At 37.8% G+C, this 21,607-nt stretch overlaps 2 protein-coding genes across 2 annotated transcripts; both read right to left on the bottom strand.

Moving 5' to 3' along the window:
* Positions 1-1,247: 1,247 nt before the first annotated feature.
* LOC120792672 (AT-rich interactive domain-containing protein 3A-like) lies at positions 1,248-14,460 on the bottom strand. The gene is made up of 9 exons (XM_040131904.1): positions 14,173-14,460; positions 12,820-13,416; positions 6,695-6,769; positions 6,507-6,579; positions 5,438-5,621; positions 4,608-4,858; positions 3,832-4,107; positions 3,651-3,740; positions 1,248-2,601 (listed from the first exon to the last, which is right to left on the bottom strand). Exons 1-9 carry the CDS (start codon positions 14,197-14,199, stop codon positions 2,462-2,464), a joined length of 1,713 nt encoding a protein of 570 aa, XP_039987838.1. The 5' UTR covers positions 14,200-14,460; the 3' UTR covers positions 1,248-2,461.
* Positions 14,461-16,677: 2,217 nt separating this feature from the next.
* LOC120793685 (cytochrome c oxidase subunit 5A, mitochondrial-like) lies at positions 16,678-20,674 on the bottom strand. The gene is made up of 5 exons (XM_040133966.1): positions 20,510-20,674; positions 19,577-19,693; positions 17,164-17,285; positions 16,929-17,046; positions 16,678-16,824 (listed from the first exon to the last, which is right to left on the bottom strand). Exons 1-4 carry the CDS (start codon positions 20,580-20,582, stop codon positions 16,933-16,935), a joined length of 426 nt encoding a protein of 141 aa, XP_039989900.1. The 5' UTR covers positions 20,583-20,674; the 3' UTR covers positions 16,678-16,824; positions 16,929-16,932.
* Positions 20,675-21,607: the final 933 nt, after the last annotated feature.

The raw sequence follows: 21,607 nt of genomic DNA, 5'->3' as shown, positions 1-21,607 counted from the left end.
ATCCAGCAGTGTCACTATAGAATAACTATCCCGACAGTAAATCCTGCAACCCATCCCCCGCCCTCATCCTCTGACCTCTTATCTCCATTAGTATAGCCTCTTTCATAGGTCTGCTGCACATTACAGTTCAGGAATTAACTCTCAAAACAGACTTTCTGCACTTCCCATTCCACATAAACAATGTGCAGATTTTAATTTGATAAACTTAATATGTGAAATATACATTTGGTTTTCCACCAACGCAGCAATTACAAATAAAGCATTACTCACAATAAAACGCAGGGGAGGACATGCTTAAAAAGTTAACATCTTAATGGTCCATTGGTTAAGGTTCCAGGTTAATGATAATGAGAAAAGTGGCGTGAAGTGACGATCAACTAGAAATACTAAAAAAATGTGCATGTTTATGGATGCGTAATACCCTCTGAACTTGAAATGGTGTGTGTGTCTTGTACGGAGGAGGAAATGCTACCCCCATCTGGCCGCTCACTTATGTATTCTTTTCATTTTGGTATGCACTATTCAGTGGTGGAGGAACTATTCAGATCCTTTACTTTAACTGAAGTAGCAATACTGCAATATAAAAATACTCCCTTTAAAATCTTAATCTGTACATTAACTAGTAACTAATATTTCCAAATAAAGGTTTAAAAATAATGAAATGGAAATACACAAGTAAAGTACAAGTATGTGACTGAATGTAATTAGTTGCATTCTACCACTGTAACTGTGAAACACTTTGTAAACCAGGGTTTTGACAGGTAGGTCCGATATAGATTTGATCATGGCACTTCATTCTTGACATTAGGATTAGTATATGTGACAAAATAATCTCAACTCAATTACTGATGAAGTCTGTGTGGTGCAGTTGAAAGCTCAAAAAAGTAGCAAGTGGACCTTGGAGATTATTTTGTCACACATGCCTTAAAATTTTGTCTTGCTTACTTATTATGGATTTGTCGAAACAACTATGAAAAAGACACAAATTCATTAAAAAAAAAAACAAAAAACAAAAAAAAAAACACGGTACATGAAAAATTGTAGTAGCTTCAATAACAACAAAATGAAAAACCAAGATCTTTCGACATATCTCTATAAATGTAAAAGCTCATAAACAAAGAACAGCCTTTCTACAGAACACAAGATTGCTTTATTCCTCATGGCCACATGTCCAAGAAATATGTTAATCAAAGACCAAAACAGAGTTTAATATCAACCTTGATTTTTTTTTTTTTTTTTTTTTTTTTAGTTGTCAAGTTCACAGTGACATTTGTTTGCAATATGTCTACCTGATTGTCCACGTATTTCAGCAGATGGCTAAATCAACACATGCTGCATTAAGTATTGCATAGTCCACTAGAAGAGTGAGGTAGACCTGTTTCAGTGTTAACTTGTTAAAAGCTTGAGGAAATTAACGATACATTCTCTGCGTTTATACAAATACAACACAGCAATATATTATTAGATAGAGTATAACAGTGATGAGTCCAGAGGACATTCAGAGGACATTCCTGAAGAAATTCCCAAGAAACTTACCAACATGGGAAGTCAAATGAGGTAAATGTTGTATCACTACTTTCTTACATTTAGCTCCCAGCAGAATTCTTGTTGACCAAATTTTGCCTTTGATTCACAGCTGATATGAAATAACTGTTTTGCACTTTTCAGGCCATGCTATATGATTAAATAAAAATAAAAAAAAAATTTGAGGAAAAAAATAAAACACAATACAAAACATTAAAAAAGATCCAACCAACCTAAAACCAATTTCTTTTAAATTCCATTTGATTCTTCAGGAGACACAATTTCTGGAAAACGATGATGTACATAATCCCTGAAAGCTGCTATGAAAAGTATAAACTATAACATTTCACTCACATTAAACCAAATTTTTACCAGTAGGGATAAAAAAAAAAAAAAAAATGGCTTCAGCAAAACCGTTACAGACAGGAGATACGACACTGAGCTACGGCTTTTTGGTCTTAAATAGCTGCACTTTGGCAACCACACTTTTCTACTCATGACCTTGGAAAAAAAAAGTCAACCACAGACCTGTTTGATAATTAGCTATATATGCAGTTGACACCCAAAAAAGCTTGGCATTGGTTCTCATCGTGCACTTTTCTACTCTAAAGATACTTCTGAACAAACCTTGTAAAGCCCTTTACACGTGAATGCAACTACATTTAAAAAAAGCTTCTGACCAGCACTAAGGTAAACTGAGATCCAAATCTACATTATAGTCAGTCTTGAAGCCTTTGAGGTAAAACAAATGTCCTCTTGACAAGAATCATTTAAAGAACATTACGCCCTCAAAGAAATGGAAAAACAATGCTAGAAAAAACTGAATTAATTCATGTGTTGCAGCCAATTTTCCCTAAAGTTCATATAGTTCTTGTCTGACAAGAGAGGAATACTGTGCAATCATTTGGCTCAGAATAGATTTAAAAGCCAGTGAGCCTTAATTTGGTCCCTTTGAGGAGGTGGAAGATGAAGATGAGGGACTGTGGGAGGAGGAGAGGGCACTGAAACCACTTGTTCCTGCCAGAGTTACAGCCTGTGACGCCACGGGAGCAGCTGACTTCTGAGCAAACAGTGTTCCTAGAGTGCAGAGATCAGAGAAAGGATTAGAATTAAAAGCAATAGCTATTAAAAAACAGGTTTTGTATGACTGGCTTGCTGTTTGCAGAAATTACAACTTTTAAGGTAAAGTTCAGTGTAGAATTTAGTGTCATTCTCTCCATATAAAGTGCTCAGCATACAGATGAATGGAGTTTAACTAATTATAATGCTACAGTGTGCACAACAGAGAAACAAACAGGCACAAAAAACAGATGCAAAAGAAAATAAATTACAGTTGTATTGATATTGCACTGACACTATCTTCATGTCTTTACGCTACTTATAAAGCTACGGGCAACAGGCTTAGCTTAGCAGAAAGACTGGAGACAAGCAGAAAACGGTTAACCTGATTCAGTATCTGACTGCCAGGGCCACTGAAGCTCATTAAAACCACAATGTTTTGTTTTTACCCCTCAGTTTTTTTTCTTACTGATTAAACAAGCAGGAAATAATGTGTTAATTAGTAAGCTTCACAGTTGCTGATAAACTCATTTTTTCTACCCCTTTGGACAGAGCCAGGCTAGCTGTTTCCCCATTTGCAATCTCTATGCTAAGCTAAGCTATCCACCTGCTGGCTCTAGCTGCATACTTTATGCAAAGATATGAAACTGATATCCATTTTCATCTGACTCTTGAAAGAGGAAAGAAAATAAGCATGTTTCCCAAAATGTTAAACAATTCTTTTAAGTTATATAAGGCGGTAAACTGAGAGTCTAGCTGTGCTTATTACATAAAGTGCGATGAATAGTAATGTATAATCTCATATAAAAATGTGCATCATTTTCACAATATGCTACACAATAAAACTGACTAAAATGATAATAAGAAATATATAATTTTTTTTAAATTATAATAATAAAACTATATAATTTAACATTTTTACTCCAACAAATTGAAATGTGGATTTGATAAAAATACATTTTAAAATACATTTTTCTTAACTGCTTCATTTGGAAATTTAAAGAAAAAACAACAACAACAACAACAACAACAACAACCATGTTCCCCTTTAAATCTGAACGACGTACCTGAGTAAATAGTACCATTGACCTCCACAGATACTCTGATACTGGCTGCGCCATTAGTGGAGATACTCAGAGACAAATCCTGTTTGCTCTCTGTGGGAGAACAACAAAAAACTGCACATTAGTGGACTTTCCTATGAACATGTTTAGTAATGATAAGGTCTGTAAATTGAAGGTAACTCACCGTGTCCATTGTTAAGCTTGAGGTTCATTGGGCTGAAGTGAGAAGCCATGGCCAGGAGGTTTTGTTGGAGGGCCTGCTGCATGAGGCGCTGCTGCTCCTCAGCCAGCCGCATCATTTTCTTCTCTGGCCCGTCGACTGCAGCTCCTCCTGCTCCCCGCTCCAGCCTCTCTCTGAGATGCTCTAATGTGGCAGCTTGTGCCAGTTGCTGCTGCTGCTGCTGCCCCAGTGCCATGGCCATGGGCAGCCGGCTGGGTATTAAAGGGGTGGGGATCTCATCTGATTGGAAAAAATGAAAAATAATGTATGTAAATAATTATAAAATGTGTCATAACGAAGAACAACACGGACAAAAAGCAAAGGAAAATGTCAGGTTTCCTTTAGATAAAATGGTAGCAGTTCATGATATACCTGAAAAATAATCCTATTTAGTACTGAAACAAATACCCATTTCATTATCAGTCTGCTAAATGTGTGGGGAAATTTAAGCCCCTCCTGGTTTGCCGCCAAAGTAATGGAGGCAGGGTAACACTCAATATGATGAGGAAAGTATTTAAATAGTAAAATAGTTAAAGCGTTCTTTAAGAGCCCAGTAGGCATCCTTTAATGTATTGGTATAAAACAATATACCATAGAATCTCAGGTGGTTAAAAAGGTGATCGAAGTACCACCTTTTCTTTGAGACAAGAAGAAGAATGACTTTCAAAATAAGGGATATCAAATCAGGGATACCAGTTTTATTACAAATATAACAGCACTCACTCAAAGTAATGTCATACCTGTGTTTCTCTTTAGATTTGGACTAGCGGATGTGTTCAGGCTGTTGTGCGCGGCCGGGGTGGTTTGCATCGTGGGGGAGGAGAGGTGGGCGTGTGGAGCAGAGCTCGGGGAGGGAGAGTAGCGGTACAGGCTGTTGGTGTAGCTGGGACGTCGACCTTCTCGGCGGTTGCTGTCGATGGCGGCCTGCAGCTCACCGGGAGAACTCAGCCCCTTCTTCTCACACTCAAACGGGTACAGGTACTTCATATACCTACAAAGAAAAGTTTCAGCATTTAAGATTTTAACGTTTAACGGATGCTTTTCAAACTAAATTTACTAACTTGCTGCACCTAATACTTTTAGAAATTCTTCAAACTTGGAAGAACAATAAATAAAAAATGTCTTGCACTTGTGTTGTACCAACATGGGGGTCCGAAATATCCTAGTTTTATCCAACAAGGAGGGTGAAATTTGACATTTCTAGATTCCTATCACATGTAGACCTGCAAAGATATAATGAACACAATTCCAAACTAATCCAACAGAATCAGCAAATCTGGTGAGTTTAATTTGTATAAATTAATGGATGTGTATAAATGATTATTGTTGTCTTGCAGAATTTTGGTCATTTTTGATTTAAATGTATTCATTAGTACAATGGTAATATTTTATTTAGAAGATTACACAACTGACAGCAAGTGATACTCTAATAACTACCAGAATATGAAATATCTTCTCTAAGTCTCTCTCTCTCTACTAAAGACAGAACATATAATAATATTATTAAATCTATGAATGTAATATCAATCGTATAGTGAGCTCCTCTGTTACCAATCTGAGAGACACCTACTGGGTGCGGAGGGTGAAAGCTGCGCTTGTGATCGACGTGGGGAGGTTCAGGCCTTTGGTAATTTCCCTCCAGATCTTCTTGTTAATAACCTCCACCAGACCTCCCTTCTCTGTCACAAGCTTATAAAGCCTGTACAGGTCCAGCACCTGCTTCGCCATGATGGGGATGCGGTTCACAGGAGTTCCTGAGTAAAATGGGAGAATATGCGCAATGAAATGCAGTGATGTTCTTTGATATGTACTCCTGTGAGTGGTCTTGTACAGGCACGAGGATGAAATGGAGGACAAATTCTGATCTTCCCACCTGAGAGCCTAAGGTTAATGTTAGGTAATATGGCTTAGCATGTATAATCTGTGTGGTTAGACTAGTCTAATGAAGCTTATTTCAGATGGGTGGGGGTGGGGATAATTCCACAACAGCAGCTTTGTTGCTGCATCGATTTAAGTGCAGGGGGAGGGGGTGATTTTAGAGCCAGCAGTGTCTGTCAATCACCGGGTTGACAGCAAACCCTTCCAATCCTGATTAGGAGAAAAGCCAATTAATGAAGGAGGCAAAAAGTAGTTTTAGAAATAAGATTACTTTGTGCTTAAAACTGAACACAGACCACAGACACACGTGCCGTGTCTTTTGCCTACTTGAGTAAAGATGGCCGACAGCGTCCTGCTGCACCTGGATTTGTTTACATGTTTGAAAAAGCTGGAAATGTTTCATTCAACAATCTTTGCAATACCAAACAACTATAGGATAAACTAGTATACTTAAAACATAAATTGTTTAAAATACAACGTAAATATATTTCTCTAACAAAAGTGAGTGTTTAATGTCAAATGTGGTTTATGTTGGAAAAGGGTCTAGTACTAGCGCGAGATACCATGTTCACTTGCAGTTGAACTTGAATAACAGACGATACAAATTCCTGCTGCTTAAGTGACACCACTTATTTTATTTGATGTTTGGTAGGATACACAAAGACATGGACTTCAAATGTAAGAAAGGAACATTGATAAGAGCCTCCTAGGCAACAGAGAAAAACAAAATAAGAATGTAGGAAATCATTAAGGAGTCTTACCTCGTTTCTGCATAAAGACAAAGAGTTCATCAAGAAACTCCTTCCGTTGTGGGTCATTATCGAGTTCATACAGCTGTATATTTAAAAAAAAAAAAAAAAAAACCCATCAGCAACAAGCTAGTCAACTGTTACTCTGTGATTGTTTCAGGCATTTTTCTTTTTTACGAATATTTACCAAATCTACTGACCTTGGCAAAGTCCCTGGATGGCTCTCCTTTTACTTTTCCTCCTTCATTCTCCTCAGCCCAGATGGCACTTCCTCTCTGTAAATACAATCACAGAGTGAAGCATCAGTCAGCAGTTTGTGCCCCAAATTGTCTCAGGTCTGCTTTATATGATGAATTTAATGAGGATAGTGTGGCAAAATGACTGGCAAGTTCAGAGGTTCACTTCCAATTGCTTATTTCAGACCAAGAATGAATGTACAGATGGTACTGTACTATATATGATGTTACTTTACATACTGACCACAGTGTCCTGCATTAAACAGTTGGGCACAGTAAAACAGAGCTTAATGAAAGGCCCCATGCTCATTAGATAGTTTAATGTGACATGTTATTCCTCTATCACCTCCCCGTTAACATGACAGTTAAAGGTTAAAAATGTGAGTTGAGGGCAGTGTGTGTGCAACTGTGCGGAAAAGCCTGCTGAGAGGTTATTGTCCCACTAATGCCCGCTGAGAGCTGCCTGATGGTGCAAGTTTGAAAATCAAACATGATTTGTATAACAGTTTTAAGAAGGGTCTGTCATTACAATTACATTAAGTGGACGAAGTGTTCTAGTATCGCTTCTATCTTTATTCAAAACTGACACTACAATGAATTCATTTTAGGACTATTGTTGATCTAGCTGCAGCTGATAGTGTTTTTTTTTTCTTCTTGGATATCCAGTGCTAGTTTGCTTTCTCTGAGCACATGGAGGGCATTGCTTATGTGTCATTCAGTTCATGCTTATGTTTTAAGAGAACATGTTTAATATCAAAACAAGTATGTGTATTTTAGACAACAAAACATGTTTTAGTTTTTGATAGAATCAAATGCTTCAATTCTCAAGCTTGTGGTTAATCAAAATAATGGACTCTTTTTGTCTTTCCTTGTGTTCCCTCATAATGATTTCGCTTGATATTTGCATTTTAATCCACCAATTTGTACTTTAACACATTATCACGTTCCCTAAATGTTTGGCATGGCAGCCTGATCCAATCTGGGGTTAATAACGACAGTAATTTCAGTCTTTAAGCTATAAAATACATGGGGACAAATAACCTGTCACCAATAACCTACTTTAATGGTCAGGATGTAGAAATTATTGAGTTCTACAAGTACTTGGGCAATATAATTGATAATAACCTGAGTTTTGATTGTAACACCAGTATGTTCCAGGGGAGCCTTTTTTGTCTGAGGAAGCTGGCTACGTTCAATGTAGACATGTCCCTGATGACCGGGTTTAATAGATCTTTTATCTAGTCTATTTTTTTCTTTTTTCTTTTATCCGTTGATATGCTTCAATCATTCTAAAACAGAAAAATGCATTAACAAAGGTGATCAAGGTCTGTAGCAGTAACACAGGTACTCAACAGAAAAATCTGTCGGAGTTGTAAAACAAACAGTTGTTAAAGAAAGGAGAATCCATTCTGGCAGACAGCACCCAGCCCCCTGCACCTAGAGTTAAAGACCTTGCCTTCGAGTGCCCGTTTTAAGTACCCCCCCTAGCCAAACCCAAAAGATACAAACATTCCTTCCTAACCTTAGCCATTTCATGGTAAACACTAATAGAAAAAGGTAATATCAACTTGAACCGCCAAACCACGCTTGGTAAACATTGCTTTTAACTTTAGTAGTACCTAAACATAGTTTACTTCTGTACTCTGTTTTTTGACCTTCTATTATATTATATTAATGTATTTAATTGCCCTCTGTGTTTTTGATCTTGTCTTATTACTGTCGCAGAACCGATTGCCCCTCTGGGGACGAATTAAGTTCCACTTGACTTGACTTGATTCATGTTTATAGTAAAGACAATTCAAACTGCCAATGCTGACACACAATCAACGGCTGTGTAAAGTGCTTCCCAGCCTTTGTTGTCAACGTTGCCACCACCCTATCAGAGTTCACTGGAACTGGTTTTAAACTGAATGTTATTTAAAACTAATAATTGTATAAAAGTGGATATTGTCCTGGCAACTTTTATCCAGTTTAACCCTCAATGTTTAGGTCTGTTTGGCCAAGTTTGCATGTGTACTACAAGCACCTGTAGTGGCAGAAGCTAGACATTTTAACCATCCATCCTTTGTTTACATTATTTATTTTAACATTTTATCGATATTTTAACTGTTTATCCAGTACCTTTAGATAACTATTTAACCATTTAGCTTTTTGACTTTTAGCTAACTATTTGAACCATTTATCAATTACGTTTAGATAACCATTCATTCATTACGTTTGGCTATTTTAAACATTTATAACTTCTAGCTAGGTATTTAAAACACTTATCCTTTACTTCTTCTGGCTAATTATTTTAACCATTTATCCATTACTTTAAGCAAACTTTTTCAACCTCTCTGCTCGCTAGCTAACTTTCACACGCTAAATTTCAACACAGGTGTTACAGCTGAATAACTATGAAGATGTATTTTTAGAATTACATTTTTTTTTAATTACTTGAGCCACTCCAAGATCTTTCCATGTACTCCTAACTGCAGAAGCAGGGATACAAGTACGGCCTGGTTGGGCATCGCAGTTGTAACGGACGCCTGTAAACAACACTTACCTTGGGGAAATTATTTTCTGTTCCACTGTTTCCAGTTGTTAATCTGGTTAAACAGTATGTAACCACTTTAGAAACAAAATTCTGCTCCTATGGTGGCAGAGTTGTTGACACATTTAATAGCATCAGCTTAGAATTTCTAATAAAGGACTGTTACTCCCGCAGCAGAAAGCCTATTGATGTGAAGGTAGATAAACGTCCCAGTCTTTTCACCATCAAATGGAAATAAAACCCTTCCCCCCTTATTGATGAACAAGGGAGACCAACTGTGGATCTATTAACAAAGAGCTTTCAGTTAATTGCTCACAGAGCTTTCACACATCCAGCCCTGGGAAACCTGATAGTATTCATTATGTAGGTCAGGAAAAGGTTTCTTTTGTTTCGTTAAAAAAGGCTAGTTTTTATTAGGTTTTTAGATGATTTTATGTATCTAAATGACAAATAATCAGGTTCACTGGTATTACTACGTAAAAGTAGGTCTTTAAAGTCTCTGTTCAACCAGTCAAGATAAAAAAAATACAAATAAATCACACTTCATTTGAAATGTCTCATTAAAATACCCAAAACCTTAACTGGAAACTACCTCTTATAATGAGCTTCATTAAAATCCTTCAGCTGTTCCAGTACAGCAACAGTGAAAACATATCCCCCACCAAATTTCAAAGTAACAGCAGGGGAGACCAAAATTTTAATCCAAATCAAATTATTGGGCCTTTAGTCACCCTAACAAGTCAAGATCATTTATCTGGCCCCTTGCTGTGCCGGGAGCTGGGACTGAAAGCAGACATTGGCTCTTTGTCCACACCCATGCTACATGTAAGGGCTTTTACAGTGAGACCGCACACAATGAGTGAACAATGGCTGTCCAGCACGGCGAGGCTTTTCCAGCATACCCACTACTAACTACCGATGTCTGAGTGACAAAATGAGTGGAGGAGAAAGTAAAATGAGCAGGGAAGCAAGAGACAGTTCAGAGAAGGAAATGAGTAAAACATCAAAAAACAACTATTTTAACTTCCCACAATTTAACTCGCAAAAGAACCCATTTCAGACTACTTGTAACAAAGTGAACTTATTTACATGCATGTTACATAAGACAGCTTCATTGTAATCCACTGAAAATGTGCCCTGTTTTGAAATTCAATCTTAAAAAATACAAACATTAATCAAAAGGGTAGGTAAAGTGCAAGCATATTTAAATCGTTTGTCTGGTTATAGGCTGCAAATTTTACTACAGTTTGCTAAACTCAATGATATTGTTCCCTAGTTAGCAGTGATAAAGAAACCCTAGCTGCTTTTAAGTCTATCTTTGATGTAACGGTAAACAGGATTAAGCGAAATACCTTCAGAATCAAAAGATAATCTGTCTACAAGATGTTCATAAATCTTGACACATACAGGTCAGAGCAGAAGCATCAACTGCTATTTGTTCAGATGATAAATTAGCGTTGAAGTAACATCTGAGCTGCTTCTGCTGATTTGGAGAAACAGAACTAAAAACAACTCCAGGCGTATAAATTAAAGCTTCACATCTCATTATCGTGCTTGTCGAAATGTTTTAAATGTATTCAAGGTGCTGCACACAAGAAAAAGAAACACATTCCCACTGCATGTATTGATTACTTGCAGTTGAATTAACCTGCCACTTAGTGTTGCCAAGCGACAGCTAAATTATGCAAAGCTATCCACTGAGCTACATCTACGTCAGGTGTGAGTTTCCTGGCCTTGTTGAGGTTTGAAAAGAGGCTACTAACCACCGAACTTTTTGAATGATCATGGATTGTACATTGATAAAAAGAACCAGTAATTCCATTTTCTAATTTATATTATATATACATATATACACACACACACATATACACATATACACACACACGTATGTACGTATGTATGTATATATATATATATATATATATATATATATATATATATATATATATACACACACATACATACATACACACACACACACACAAATAATATATATATATATATATATATATATATATATATACAAACACACATATATACACACACGTACGTATATATACGTATATATACACGTACGTATATATACACACGTACGTATATATATATATACACACGTATATACACACACACGTACGTATATATACACATATATACACACACGTACGTATATATACACGTATATACACACACGTACGTATATATACGTATACATACACATATACACACACACATATAGATATATACACATGTATATATACACATGTATATATACACACACAACACACACACATATAATATATATATATACACACACAACACATATAATATATATATATACACACACACACACGTATAATATATATATATACACACACACATATAATATAATATAATATAATATAATATATAATATAATATAATATAATATAATATATATATTTCAAGAAACACAAGAAAAGCTAAAGTCTCTAAATAATGACCAAGTGACGTGTAAACTCTTGATAACAAATACCAAAAGCTCATTATGCTCCACTGAAACTACTGTAAGTAAAATTTATGGGTACTTGCTTGCTGGTATGCTGTGAGGCACTAACCCAGCTGTCCCTCTGCCCACGGTCCTCATTAATCATAACGTATTGTATTGAATTGGGGCCTTTTTAAGGGAAACATACACACAGAAGAACCAATCAGATCAGGCCCCATAAAAAAGAAAAAAAACCCATGAGGAGACCCTCTGTTCCCTATAAGTAGTTAAACATATCTGCTGGAAAACATGCTCATAAATACTGTCTTTGGATCTCATGTTTACTACATTCTTTTCACATTTTTAAAGGAGAAGTGGCTGACATGAGGAAAAAGATCCTCCACCCTACCCAGCAATTCCTTACATTAGTTAACCCTCGAAGCAAACCTTGACCATAAAGACGTGCTTGACGCTATTTCATTAATCCTCTGCTCTCATTATAGAGCCATCTCCGTCAGTCCCGAACCAGCTGCTTTAAACAGTTAGGACTGGACCACAGACAAGACCAATTTGCTTGGGCAGTGGCGAGAATGCATTTTCGAAAGTGTGAGACTTAGGTGATGTATGGCAGAAGGAGAGACCCCTGACCTAACCAGTAAATAAACACTATCAGGTTTGGGCATCTTGCCAAAGGGATACGCTCCTTCCTCCACATGTGAGAAAAAAAGCAGGCAGACTGGGCAACGGTGAGCCTGACTCTCAGCAGGAGGAAGTTAACAATTAATAATAAGAGGTGCAACACACACACACACACACACACACACACACACACACACACACACACACACACACACACAGCAAAGAGGAGAGTCACAGGTGTTCATCTTCTCCCTGTAAAAATTAAACGAGGCTCTGGCTACATCAAAATGGAACAATAAGCACGGCAATATATCCAAGAGTGGACTGAGATATTACAATTGATTTATTGTAGCTGCAATTTATGAAAGAAAATATTCTATAATTCATTCTAAAAGATGTAAAAGAAACACAATACAACCCTTGATTTTGGCACTCAAATCTAAGAAAACTTACTTGTTTAAATGGTTCATCGAAGCCCCAGTCAGTGAAGCCACTGGGTGATGTGAAGGCATGGTGACCGGCAGGAGACAGCAGGTCCTTCTCCTCATGCTCCTGTTTTGTTGCTGGAGGTGGAGATTCAGACGTTTGCTTCACAGCAGGTGACGGAGATGTGGAATAAGGAGGAAAGGGGAAGCCGGGAACCTGCTGGAGTCTGGGCTTCTTCGCCTGCTGATGAAGCCCATTCTCCTCGTCCTCCTCTTCATCGTCCACCAACTCATCATTCTCCTGTTCGTCCACATCCGTGTCTTCATCTTCTTCATCTGGATCCATTCTGCTGAGATGGCTGCTCAAAGCTTGTTGGGCTTCCTGATAAGTCTGTCCGTCTGCTTTGCCAAATAATGCAGAGTCTAGCCTGGAGCCAGAGACTCTGGCTGCAGCAGCGTGCTGAGCAAACAGGAGCTGAGCTTGAAGAAGATGTTTCTCTTGCAGGTTCATCTCCAGTTTGGCTTCCTGTTGTCTCTGCAGCTGCTCCATTACCGCCTCCAGCTTCACCCCAGCAGGACTGGACTGAGGACACCCAGCTGAACTGCTCTCCTCGGACAAGTTTGACTATCAACAAAATAAGAAAAATCACAATAGGAAGCATTTCGTGTGGAAAATATCAAATATTACCCCACTGTTCACAATTTGATTGGATGTGTTTGTGTTCATAGGCTGCAGCAAATTATCCAAAGTTATAAATAATGGAAACTGCATTCAACAAGTACAAAAAGGCTAAAGGAGGCCAATTAAACTCTTACCAGATTGTTGTTTAAATGCGTTCTCTGAAAAAGAATATACATATTTGTTTTGGATGGAAACAAATAATCAAGTTAAAGCGAAAAGTTTGCTATGAGAGGCTGCCTCGGCCTGAGAAAGCACATTAATAGTGGATTAAAGTGAAACAAAGCTTTTGGGCTTAAGACAATTATTAACAGAAAATGCATTGATTTACTTGTGAATAAATCAGTAGCAGGATACAAATGTTTCCCACTTGGAGTTTCTGTGTCCTCACTACGTAAAAATCTAGTTAAATAAAAATAAAAAAAGAAAGACGACAAGAAAGAAAGGGCTTGCGATACTAATCGATTCTTCGGGTTTTATGAATGGAAAAATCAACTTTATTTAAAAGTGCAGATAAATGCAATTATAAAGCCTGCATCAACCCATAGGAAAAGAATGATCAAGGGGATCAAAAACTGCGAAGAAAAAAAACTGCATCATAACATTGCAAATGTTCTTAGTAATGATTACATTAATCGTCATTTGCTTTGTTACTGTAAGAAACAGGAGTGGGAGCGTTCCCAAGCAGTCGTCGACACTCACCATTTGCGCCTTTGAGTAATCCATCATCGCCAACAGGTCTTATCTAGTTTCTCCTTCTTTCCTTCGGCGGAAGCAAATCGCATGACCAGTTTTCTCTTTTGGCCAGAAAAGATTTCTTCTGATCAAACGCGATTTAAAAAGCCGTGCAGTGTGGAGGCCGGAGTGATCGGAGCTGGAGGAGGGGTAATAATGCCCTGCGTTTTACCTCCCTGGTCACTGCGCATGGAAACTCAAACATCTTTGATTGTCTTTGACTGAGTGGCCTACTCCCCCCCCAACTTGGATGAATGAAAGGCCCGCCCCGTACGTGAAGCTCGTAAAGTGGGTTTTCATTCCTGCATCTCTCCACAACTACCCGCCCACTTCACAAAGACAACCCACCCTAAACCCTAAACCCTAGACCCGAGGCCAGTGCTACTGTCATAAAACACTGGTTCGGTTATGGAGGTTACACGACTAAAAATATGACAACGCAGATTTTTAGTCTGGAGCTGCTTCATTCACACTGCAAATGGATCTGACCTCTGCATCCAAAGGCTAGTGAGTTTTTGTTTTTTTGTTTTTTTAATTGTTTGCATTTCACAGCATGGGAATTATTTCTGGCTGTAAAGTCAAGCTTCAGGAGTCATTGCTCTTTTATTTTCTTTGGACCAGAACTAAACAATCTAAAACGAAGGTAGGGGAAAAAAAAGTGAATGGCCTGCAGGTGACTCAGGTCATGTTTCATCTCATCTCATATTTTCAGTGAATTCCCCAAAGAGTCCAAGATTTATTTCTGTAATCTAGGTGCCACTATGCTGTAGCCGTGGTGTTTTGCATCACTCAGTACAAACTAGTTTCCAATAGCCACTTCAACACAGTTACCTTATTTGTGAATAGTGCTATGAATTAAGGGAACTCTCAAGCAGTCCAAACAATAGAAACAGGTTTATCCTAACTATTTGTTGGGTAATAAACCAACTTTCTGAGCAGTTACATACTACATATGGTAACAGTGCTTGCTTTTGAATCAGTGACTATAGTTCCTCCCCTCCCTCTATAAAAAGCCCAGGGCAGATACTGTTGACACGACCCGATTGGTTTCTAGAAACGAGCAAAACTAAGAGTCAAGAGAGAGCTTAAGGCAAAACGGTACTTAAATTAAGAGAGGAATTTCAACTCATTCTTACCTGCTAGCAGTCAAACGGAGCAGTTATAGATTTTGATCGATAGATAGATTTTTTAGATTGCAAGGATATAAAAACCTAAACCGTGCTTTACTTTAAAACTTTATAACAAGAACTAAAAGCTTCAAAAGGCTTTCTGGGGTGTTCTTGTTGGTGTTTGGGTCTCCAACACAATAATAAATCCATTTTACTTTTACCTAACATGACAAAAAGTATTGTATTGTGAACCTCAGTCATTCCTCTCAAATATCTAAGTATCTGTTCTTCTCATACAGATATAGTCAGGCCCAGTAAACGTCACCTTGTAGCAGGTACAGGTACAGTTTTTCAATTAACAAGCAAACTGGGAATTTACTTGCACGCTATGGTTTATTCATTTATGAATGTTACACAGTATTAGATATGTGGAAAACATCAAAAAAATCCTATGTAGAATGTTTTGTCATTGATAGATGTGTTTAAATCCTCTCATTCTGTGAGGATGTTTGCACATCAATGTTGTAACCTGTCTCAGGCATCTCAGAAGATTCCAGATAAGACATTACAGCATTTTAACGCTTGATAAATAATATAAAAATCATTTAATACTTTCGGGCGTGACGATACCATTGCACCTCCATTGCGTTAAAGTTTCGATGAATAGCTAAACATACTAGCAAAGGGTGCAGTGAAAAAGAGCTCTGAGATAACTTACATATAATTTAAAAAAAAAAAAAAAAAAAGTAATATTTTCTAAATATTCTGAAATGATACAATCAGAATTTAGATATTTTCCCTTGAGATAAGCAGGTAGGTACAACTTTTTTCAGGTATTGTCTGCTCATAAAGCTAATAATCCAATTTTTATCTTTGACTTTTCGATGATCAGAGTCAAAGATATGAATCTGATTATTAAAAGATTAGCATGTTACACTCATGACTATTATTCAAAGACTTTGAGTGCTGCAAAACTCACGGACTTTGAGAAGCACTTTTCTATTCTGGTCTTTGAAAATAATTTTTGAATTTTTTTTTTTCTGTTTTTGCAATAGTCCAGTCACGTGTTGATAATAAAATTACACCATTTGCCGTTTGAACAAGTTTATTTAATCAGCATGTAAATTTTCCCTGAAATGAAAACAGATGCAATATAGACTGAACACAGTAGAATGATTTTTTTTACATTCATGTGAAAACACTGCTCCCTGGTGGCAAAATGTGAGTCTCACAAGAACGTCTGGACACTCAAACACCGCTGTAAAGTGACGCTCTTCTCTCTATTAAAGCAACTTGTAAAGAAGTATTGCTTTAACATGTACTCAAGCTATTTCAAATATCCAAAAATACTTGTGACACTCAATAAAGATACATTTTCCTTTATTAGGTTCATCAATATTTTACAAGCAAAAGAACGTAATAAAGGCCAAATTAAATATCACATGTATTATATGAGGCAAACATTTAAGTACAAGGGTTCTGTGTGCTGGGGATATCCACTCTCAGATATCTGAAAAAAAAAAAAAAAAAAAATTTCTGTTAGAATGCCATCTTATGACAAACATGGGAGGGGGAAAAAAAATCTATGCCTATTCAGAGACTTGGAATACCTACTCATTTACACTTTGTCAATGCCGAGCTCTTCAGGTGTGGAGATGCCAAGCTCATCTAATATTGGCCGTAGCTCCTGGATCAGGTACGGGTAGATCTCTTTATGAGGTCCTGCTTTGTGCTGAGGAAATAAGCAATGGTAAAACCCATTAATCGTTAACTTATGGCCACCAACTGCAAAGATGCTGGTTGGCAATATTCCCTGAATGATTACCCAGCTGAGAAGCTTTTCTCTCACCTTCACAGCTTCCAAAATTCGGATAGCACTGGCCAAGTCGTTTAATCTCCGACAGGCTCTCAGTGCTGCCTCTAGAATCTTTGGCTCAGGTACCAGATCGTAACCAATCAATGTGTTCATCCCTGAAAGGAGGAATTAACACTTTTTAATTGGAGAACAGAGACAGAAATCAGCACTTTAACTATACACCACAATTCTTTCGTTTCATCTGTTGTTTTAAGGGTATGGCTGATGCTATTCTATATTGTTCCTACGTGAATAGATCCCATGAAACGACCAAAACCAATAATGAACAAATCCCAATAAAAAAGGTATTTTCTGTGTAGTCAAAGTCTGAACCATAGACCTCCGTAAATAAGCTACACAGTTACTAAGTGACATGCCCCTACATTATGATGAACAAGGGCAGTGTAGTTTATTTTAAGTTGATCACACATCCCGTCCTGGAGCTAAAAATACTCAGTAGCACATCAAATTTGAATTAACCTACTGCTGAAAATAATTTCAAAATTCATCTGAGTAATGTTTGCTAAAAACTACAGCACCCTGCTGTTTTAGGAAATTACTTTGCCCCTTTTAAAAATGAAGAAATGATAAATGATAAAATAAAAAAATCAAGATTTACATCGTCAGTAGAAGCCAGTGGGCTTGAGACTGATAGCCACAGACAGGGTAAGGAAGTCAAAAAGTACTGAGAGTAATGAGACTAACGATTTGTTGGTTTTGGTTATTTCATGGGATTTGCTGAAAAAAAAGAAAAATATGGAATAATCTTTTAATGTGGTCTCAATTTTTAAGTTGAAATTGTAAATCAACCACATTTGCAACACTTCTTTGAAAAACAACTTCCTGTTTACATTGTAATGAAAGGTTCAACCACTAAGACTGCCTGCTGAGCCATTTCCTCGAGTTTCTGGTTTTAAAATGTTTCGGCTAAAAAAAAAAAAAAAAAAACAGCCTTTCCCACTCTGTCCTGCAAATCAAAAAAATCTCTTCCATTGTGCTCTTTTCTTTAAAGGAGTGTTCAGACCAAGTACAACCTCGTCATAAAAAATATGCCATGCTTCAGATGCCAGTGAGATGATGAAATATGATTCAGGAAGTGCAGTTTGAATAAAACATGAATGCGTTTGAAGGCTCAGATGCCAAAAAAAGGAGAGAGGATTTTATTTCTCTGGAAACTTATCACACCGTCAATCATGTTATCTTTTTCGTGCGAATAGTCAGGTAGACAGTAGAAATACTGACATTATAAAATATTTATCAGAAATGTGCACTTCAATGTATTTCATTTGCCAGAGCCTTGCTAGATGATGACGTGTTGCAAAAATGTTCAGCCAGGTTCAACTTTTTTTTTGGCCATACCCTGTGTTAGCGCACTTGCTGCATCGATAGAGTGGTCTCACTGAAATGAACGAGGGAGCAGCATTTTTTCACACTGTACCATTTTTCTGTCTGAGCGTGAACTTGACCAATCAGAACTCTACAAACCCACCAACTAAGAGGGTTGTACTGACCATGGCTAGACATCAAATCTAAATAGCTTTCGGTAGATTTACGTTTACCGTCCGAAAAGTGTGTGTAGCATGAAGTATCGAAAACTGTCGAGTACCAAAAACTGGCATTAAATGCTTGTTCAGATTGATAATCTTCTTTACTTATCCTTTGATCAGACAGTTTCTGATGAGAATCATAATTTTGCCATTTTAGACTTTATTTTATTCAGGCAAAGTTCTTGCACGGCTACTTGTCTAATATTTAATGTTTGTGAAGTTTGGAGTGGAGGTGAGTTAAGTAGAAAAAACGTGTACATTCCTCAAAGTAAGATATTGTTTTGGTATCTGTACTGAAACGCAGGTAACGAATTACCATTAGTATTAAAAACATTTCAAAAGATTCCCAGCCTTCATATTTGTTTACCTCAAAATTATACAGAAAAAGTCCCGGCAACACTGGTCACATGTTCAGAGAATCGGGTCTGTCACTCAAAAATAAGTACTAATTTAATGTATATTTTGCATATTTATTAAATCAAATTTTTTAATGTTTCCCTGTTTACATTTCAGTAATCTTACTACAAAACAGTATACTGATAACATATTTTGGTAATATCCATTACAAAAAAAAAAAAAAATCAACTAAATGATTTCATCCCAGTAATGCACTAATCTGATGAAGCCAATCTTGTCATAAAGCATTCATGCTCACTGCTTGCACCAAATCTCAGCGCACAGCAAATCTCCCCCAGTTAACAACTCTGTTGACACGGTAAACACTCCTGTATTGCCAAAACAACTTTCTTGTTCTTATCTCTGCAATAACTGTTGGACACTATGTATTCAGTCTCAGTTTTTAATTTCTCAGGGCTTATATCTTCAGTGATCCAGCCTCACCATCTTTCACGTAAACGTACCTTTTCTCAGCTCCCAAGCGTCAATGTCTGACTTGTTGAAATAGGTGACCCAGCGGGCATCAAACTCCTCGTCTGTCTCCTGCTTCCCATGTGAGTAACACCTTGGGGCCAAAAGAGCTGCACAAGGAAAACTGTTTTTAGTTTAGCAGTCTGTCGTCAATAAAATAAAGCTGTGGTATCTAGTGTCAGGCGGTGCAGAAGGGCAAACAGGGCGCAATCAAGGATATCTACGGGGAGCGAAGTGGGAGAGGGAGAAATGCTATCTAGCGATGTAACGCAGGACTGCGCATACACACTGACAGGAGATTTCTATCTGTACTATGGTGCTAATAATATATTCAAGAAGATGTGGGGACTAGGCGTCTAGTTAACATTCATTGTAACTGTCCTGAATCTACATCTGCCTAATTTAACTTTCCTGACAGATGGAAGCCAAAGCAGCGGAGCTTTTGCCATAACATCACGATACCATTAGAATAAGGTGTGTTTCCCCGATTGCTATAGACTGCGCCAAACCATGGCTTGATGTCAACAATACTAACTCGGCGACTAACTGGGTGATTGAACGCAGCCGTAGTCAACTAACCTAGTTAGCATGTTAGCAACTAGCATCGGCAACCGCAGGGCCCGAGTCTGAGCCTTCCAACTCGGTCACGGCAAGGACACGGACAGCACCAAGCTGGCCACCGGGGCAATCTCAGAGCAGCACACAGTAAGATTATGTGGGTAATGGCTGTGTCAAACGAAAGTCTACATTATTTGACTGACACATTAACACATTAACAGTGTGGCGTGTCGTTAGAAGTGATAGTTACACTGGCTAACTGGCCGACAGCCACGCTTTGGTTTCCACTAGAACTTCGCCCTGACTGTTTCATACGCCACCAAATTATAAAATAAACATTCAGAGGTGATAGCAGAATGAGCAGATACCTTGGCACCCTGGCTGCGTACGGGTTAAGCTCCGGACACCGGAGACAGAGAGTCGGACGGCGGCTCTGAACATTATGCGGGACTGCCAGCTACACCAACCGGTGAGGTTAGACAGGAGGACCCTAGCGCTAACTAGCTTAGCCCGTCACGTACGCGTTCCTATACTGCGCATGTGCGAACTGCAGCTCATTGATATTTTTTTTTTCTGAATTGTTGACCTGCTCGTTCTACTTTTTTTATGCACAGCACTGTCCAAACTATTCATTAAAAGTCAAGTGGGGATGATTTAAAAAATATTGCCATGGATAATTTTTATTTATCAATTAACTTCATACAAAGTGCAGTAAACAGAAAAACCCTAAATCAAATCAGTATTGGATGTGACCACGCTTTGCATGTAAAACAAAAGATGGGTCCACTCTCAGGCACACTTGCCGCTGTTTTTGAAGATACTTGGCAGGCAGGTTGTTTCAATCGTCTTGGAGAACTCGCCACAGTTCCTCTGTGGATTTAGTCTGTCTCAGCGTCTTCTGTCTCTTCATTCAATCCCAGACCGTCTCCCTGATGCTGAGATCAGGGCTCTGGGGGGTCATAGCATCTGTTGCAGCACTCCTCTTTCTTCCTGTCCCTGAAGAAAGTTCTTTTATAAATCTGGCTGTGTGTTTGGACTCGTTCTCCTGCTGCAGAATGAATTTGATACTGATCAGGCGCCTCCCTACTGGAACTGTGTGATAAATAAAAATCTAAATATCTACTGTACCTAAAACCTTTACACAGTATTGTACCCTCTGTTGGCAGTTTATTAGCTACACCTAATTAAAACTGATGCAGTCTAATGGAACGGTAGTGCATTAAATCCTCCTTCATGAAGTTTAAAATGTTCAGGTTTAATTGATACTCTTTTAGAGGGGTTAATTAAATGTTATTATTTTGGAGGATGTTGTTTCTGGTGCTGCTGAACTGCATTACATTATACAGAGGGGTATTTCTGATGTTTAGTCTACCCTCAATGATATGAATGGGGTGGACAAAATAATAGAAACACCTCTCAATATCATGCAATATAGTTTAACAGCACCACAAACTACATTCTCCGAA

The sequence above is a fragment of the Xiphias gladius genome, chromosome 8 (genome assembly GCF_016859285.1).
Source record: "Xiphias gladius isolate SHS-SW01 ecotype Sanya breed wild chromosome 8, ASM1685928v1, whole genome shotgun sequence".
Classification (NCBI taxonomy): domain Eukaryota; kingdom Metazoa; phylum Chordata; class Actinopteri; order Istiophoriformes; family Xiphiidae; genus Xiphias; species Xiphias gladius.
The sequence above is the reverse complement of the archived record's forward strand: the minus strand, read 5'-3'. Positions and strand labels throughout refer to the sequence as shown.

Excerpts from the sequence above, each read along its gene's own strand:
- LOC120793685 (XM_040133966.1), bottom strand. The coding sequence starts at position 20,582 with ATGTTCAGAGCCGCCGTCCGACTCTCTGTCTCCGGTGTCCGGAGCTTA. Across the intron at positions 19,694-20,509 it reads TACGCAGCCAGGGTGCCAAG|CTCTTTTGGCCCCAAGGTGT; the intron begins GTATCTGCTCAT and ends TTCCTTGTGCAG. Across the intron at positions 17,286-19,576 it reads CGCTTGGGAGCTGAGAAAAG|GGATGAACACATTGATTGGT; the intron begins GTACGTTTACGT and ends TCCTCCTTTCAG.
- LOC120792672 (XM_040131904.1), bottom strand. The coding sequence starts at position 14,199 with ATGATGGATTACTCAAAGGCGCAAATG. Across the intron at positions 4,859-5,437 it reads GCTTTCACCCTCCGCACCCA|GTATATGAAGTACCTGTACC; the intron begins GTAGGTGTCTCT and ends TTTTCTTTGTAG. Across the intron at positions 2,602-3,650 it reads CAATGGTACTATTTACTCAG|GAACACTGTTTGCTCAGAAG; the intron begins GTACGTCGTTCA and ends TCTGCACTCTAG.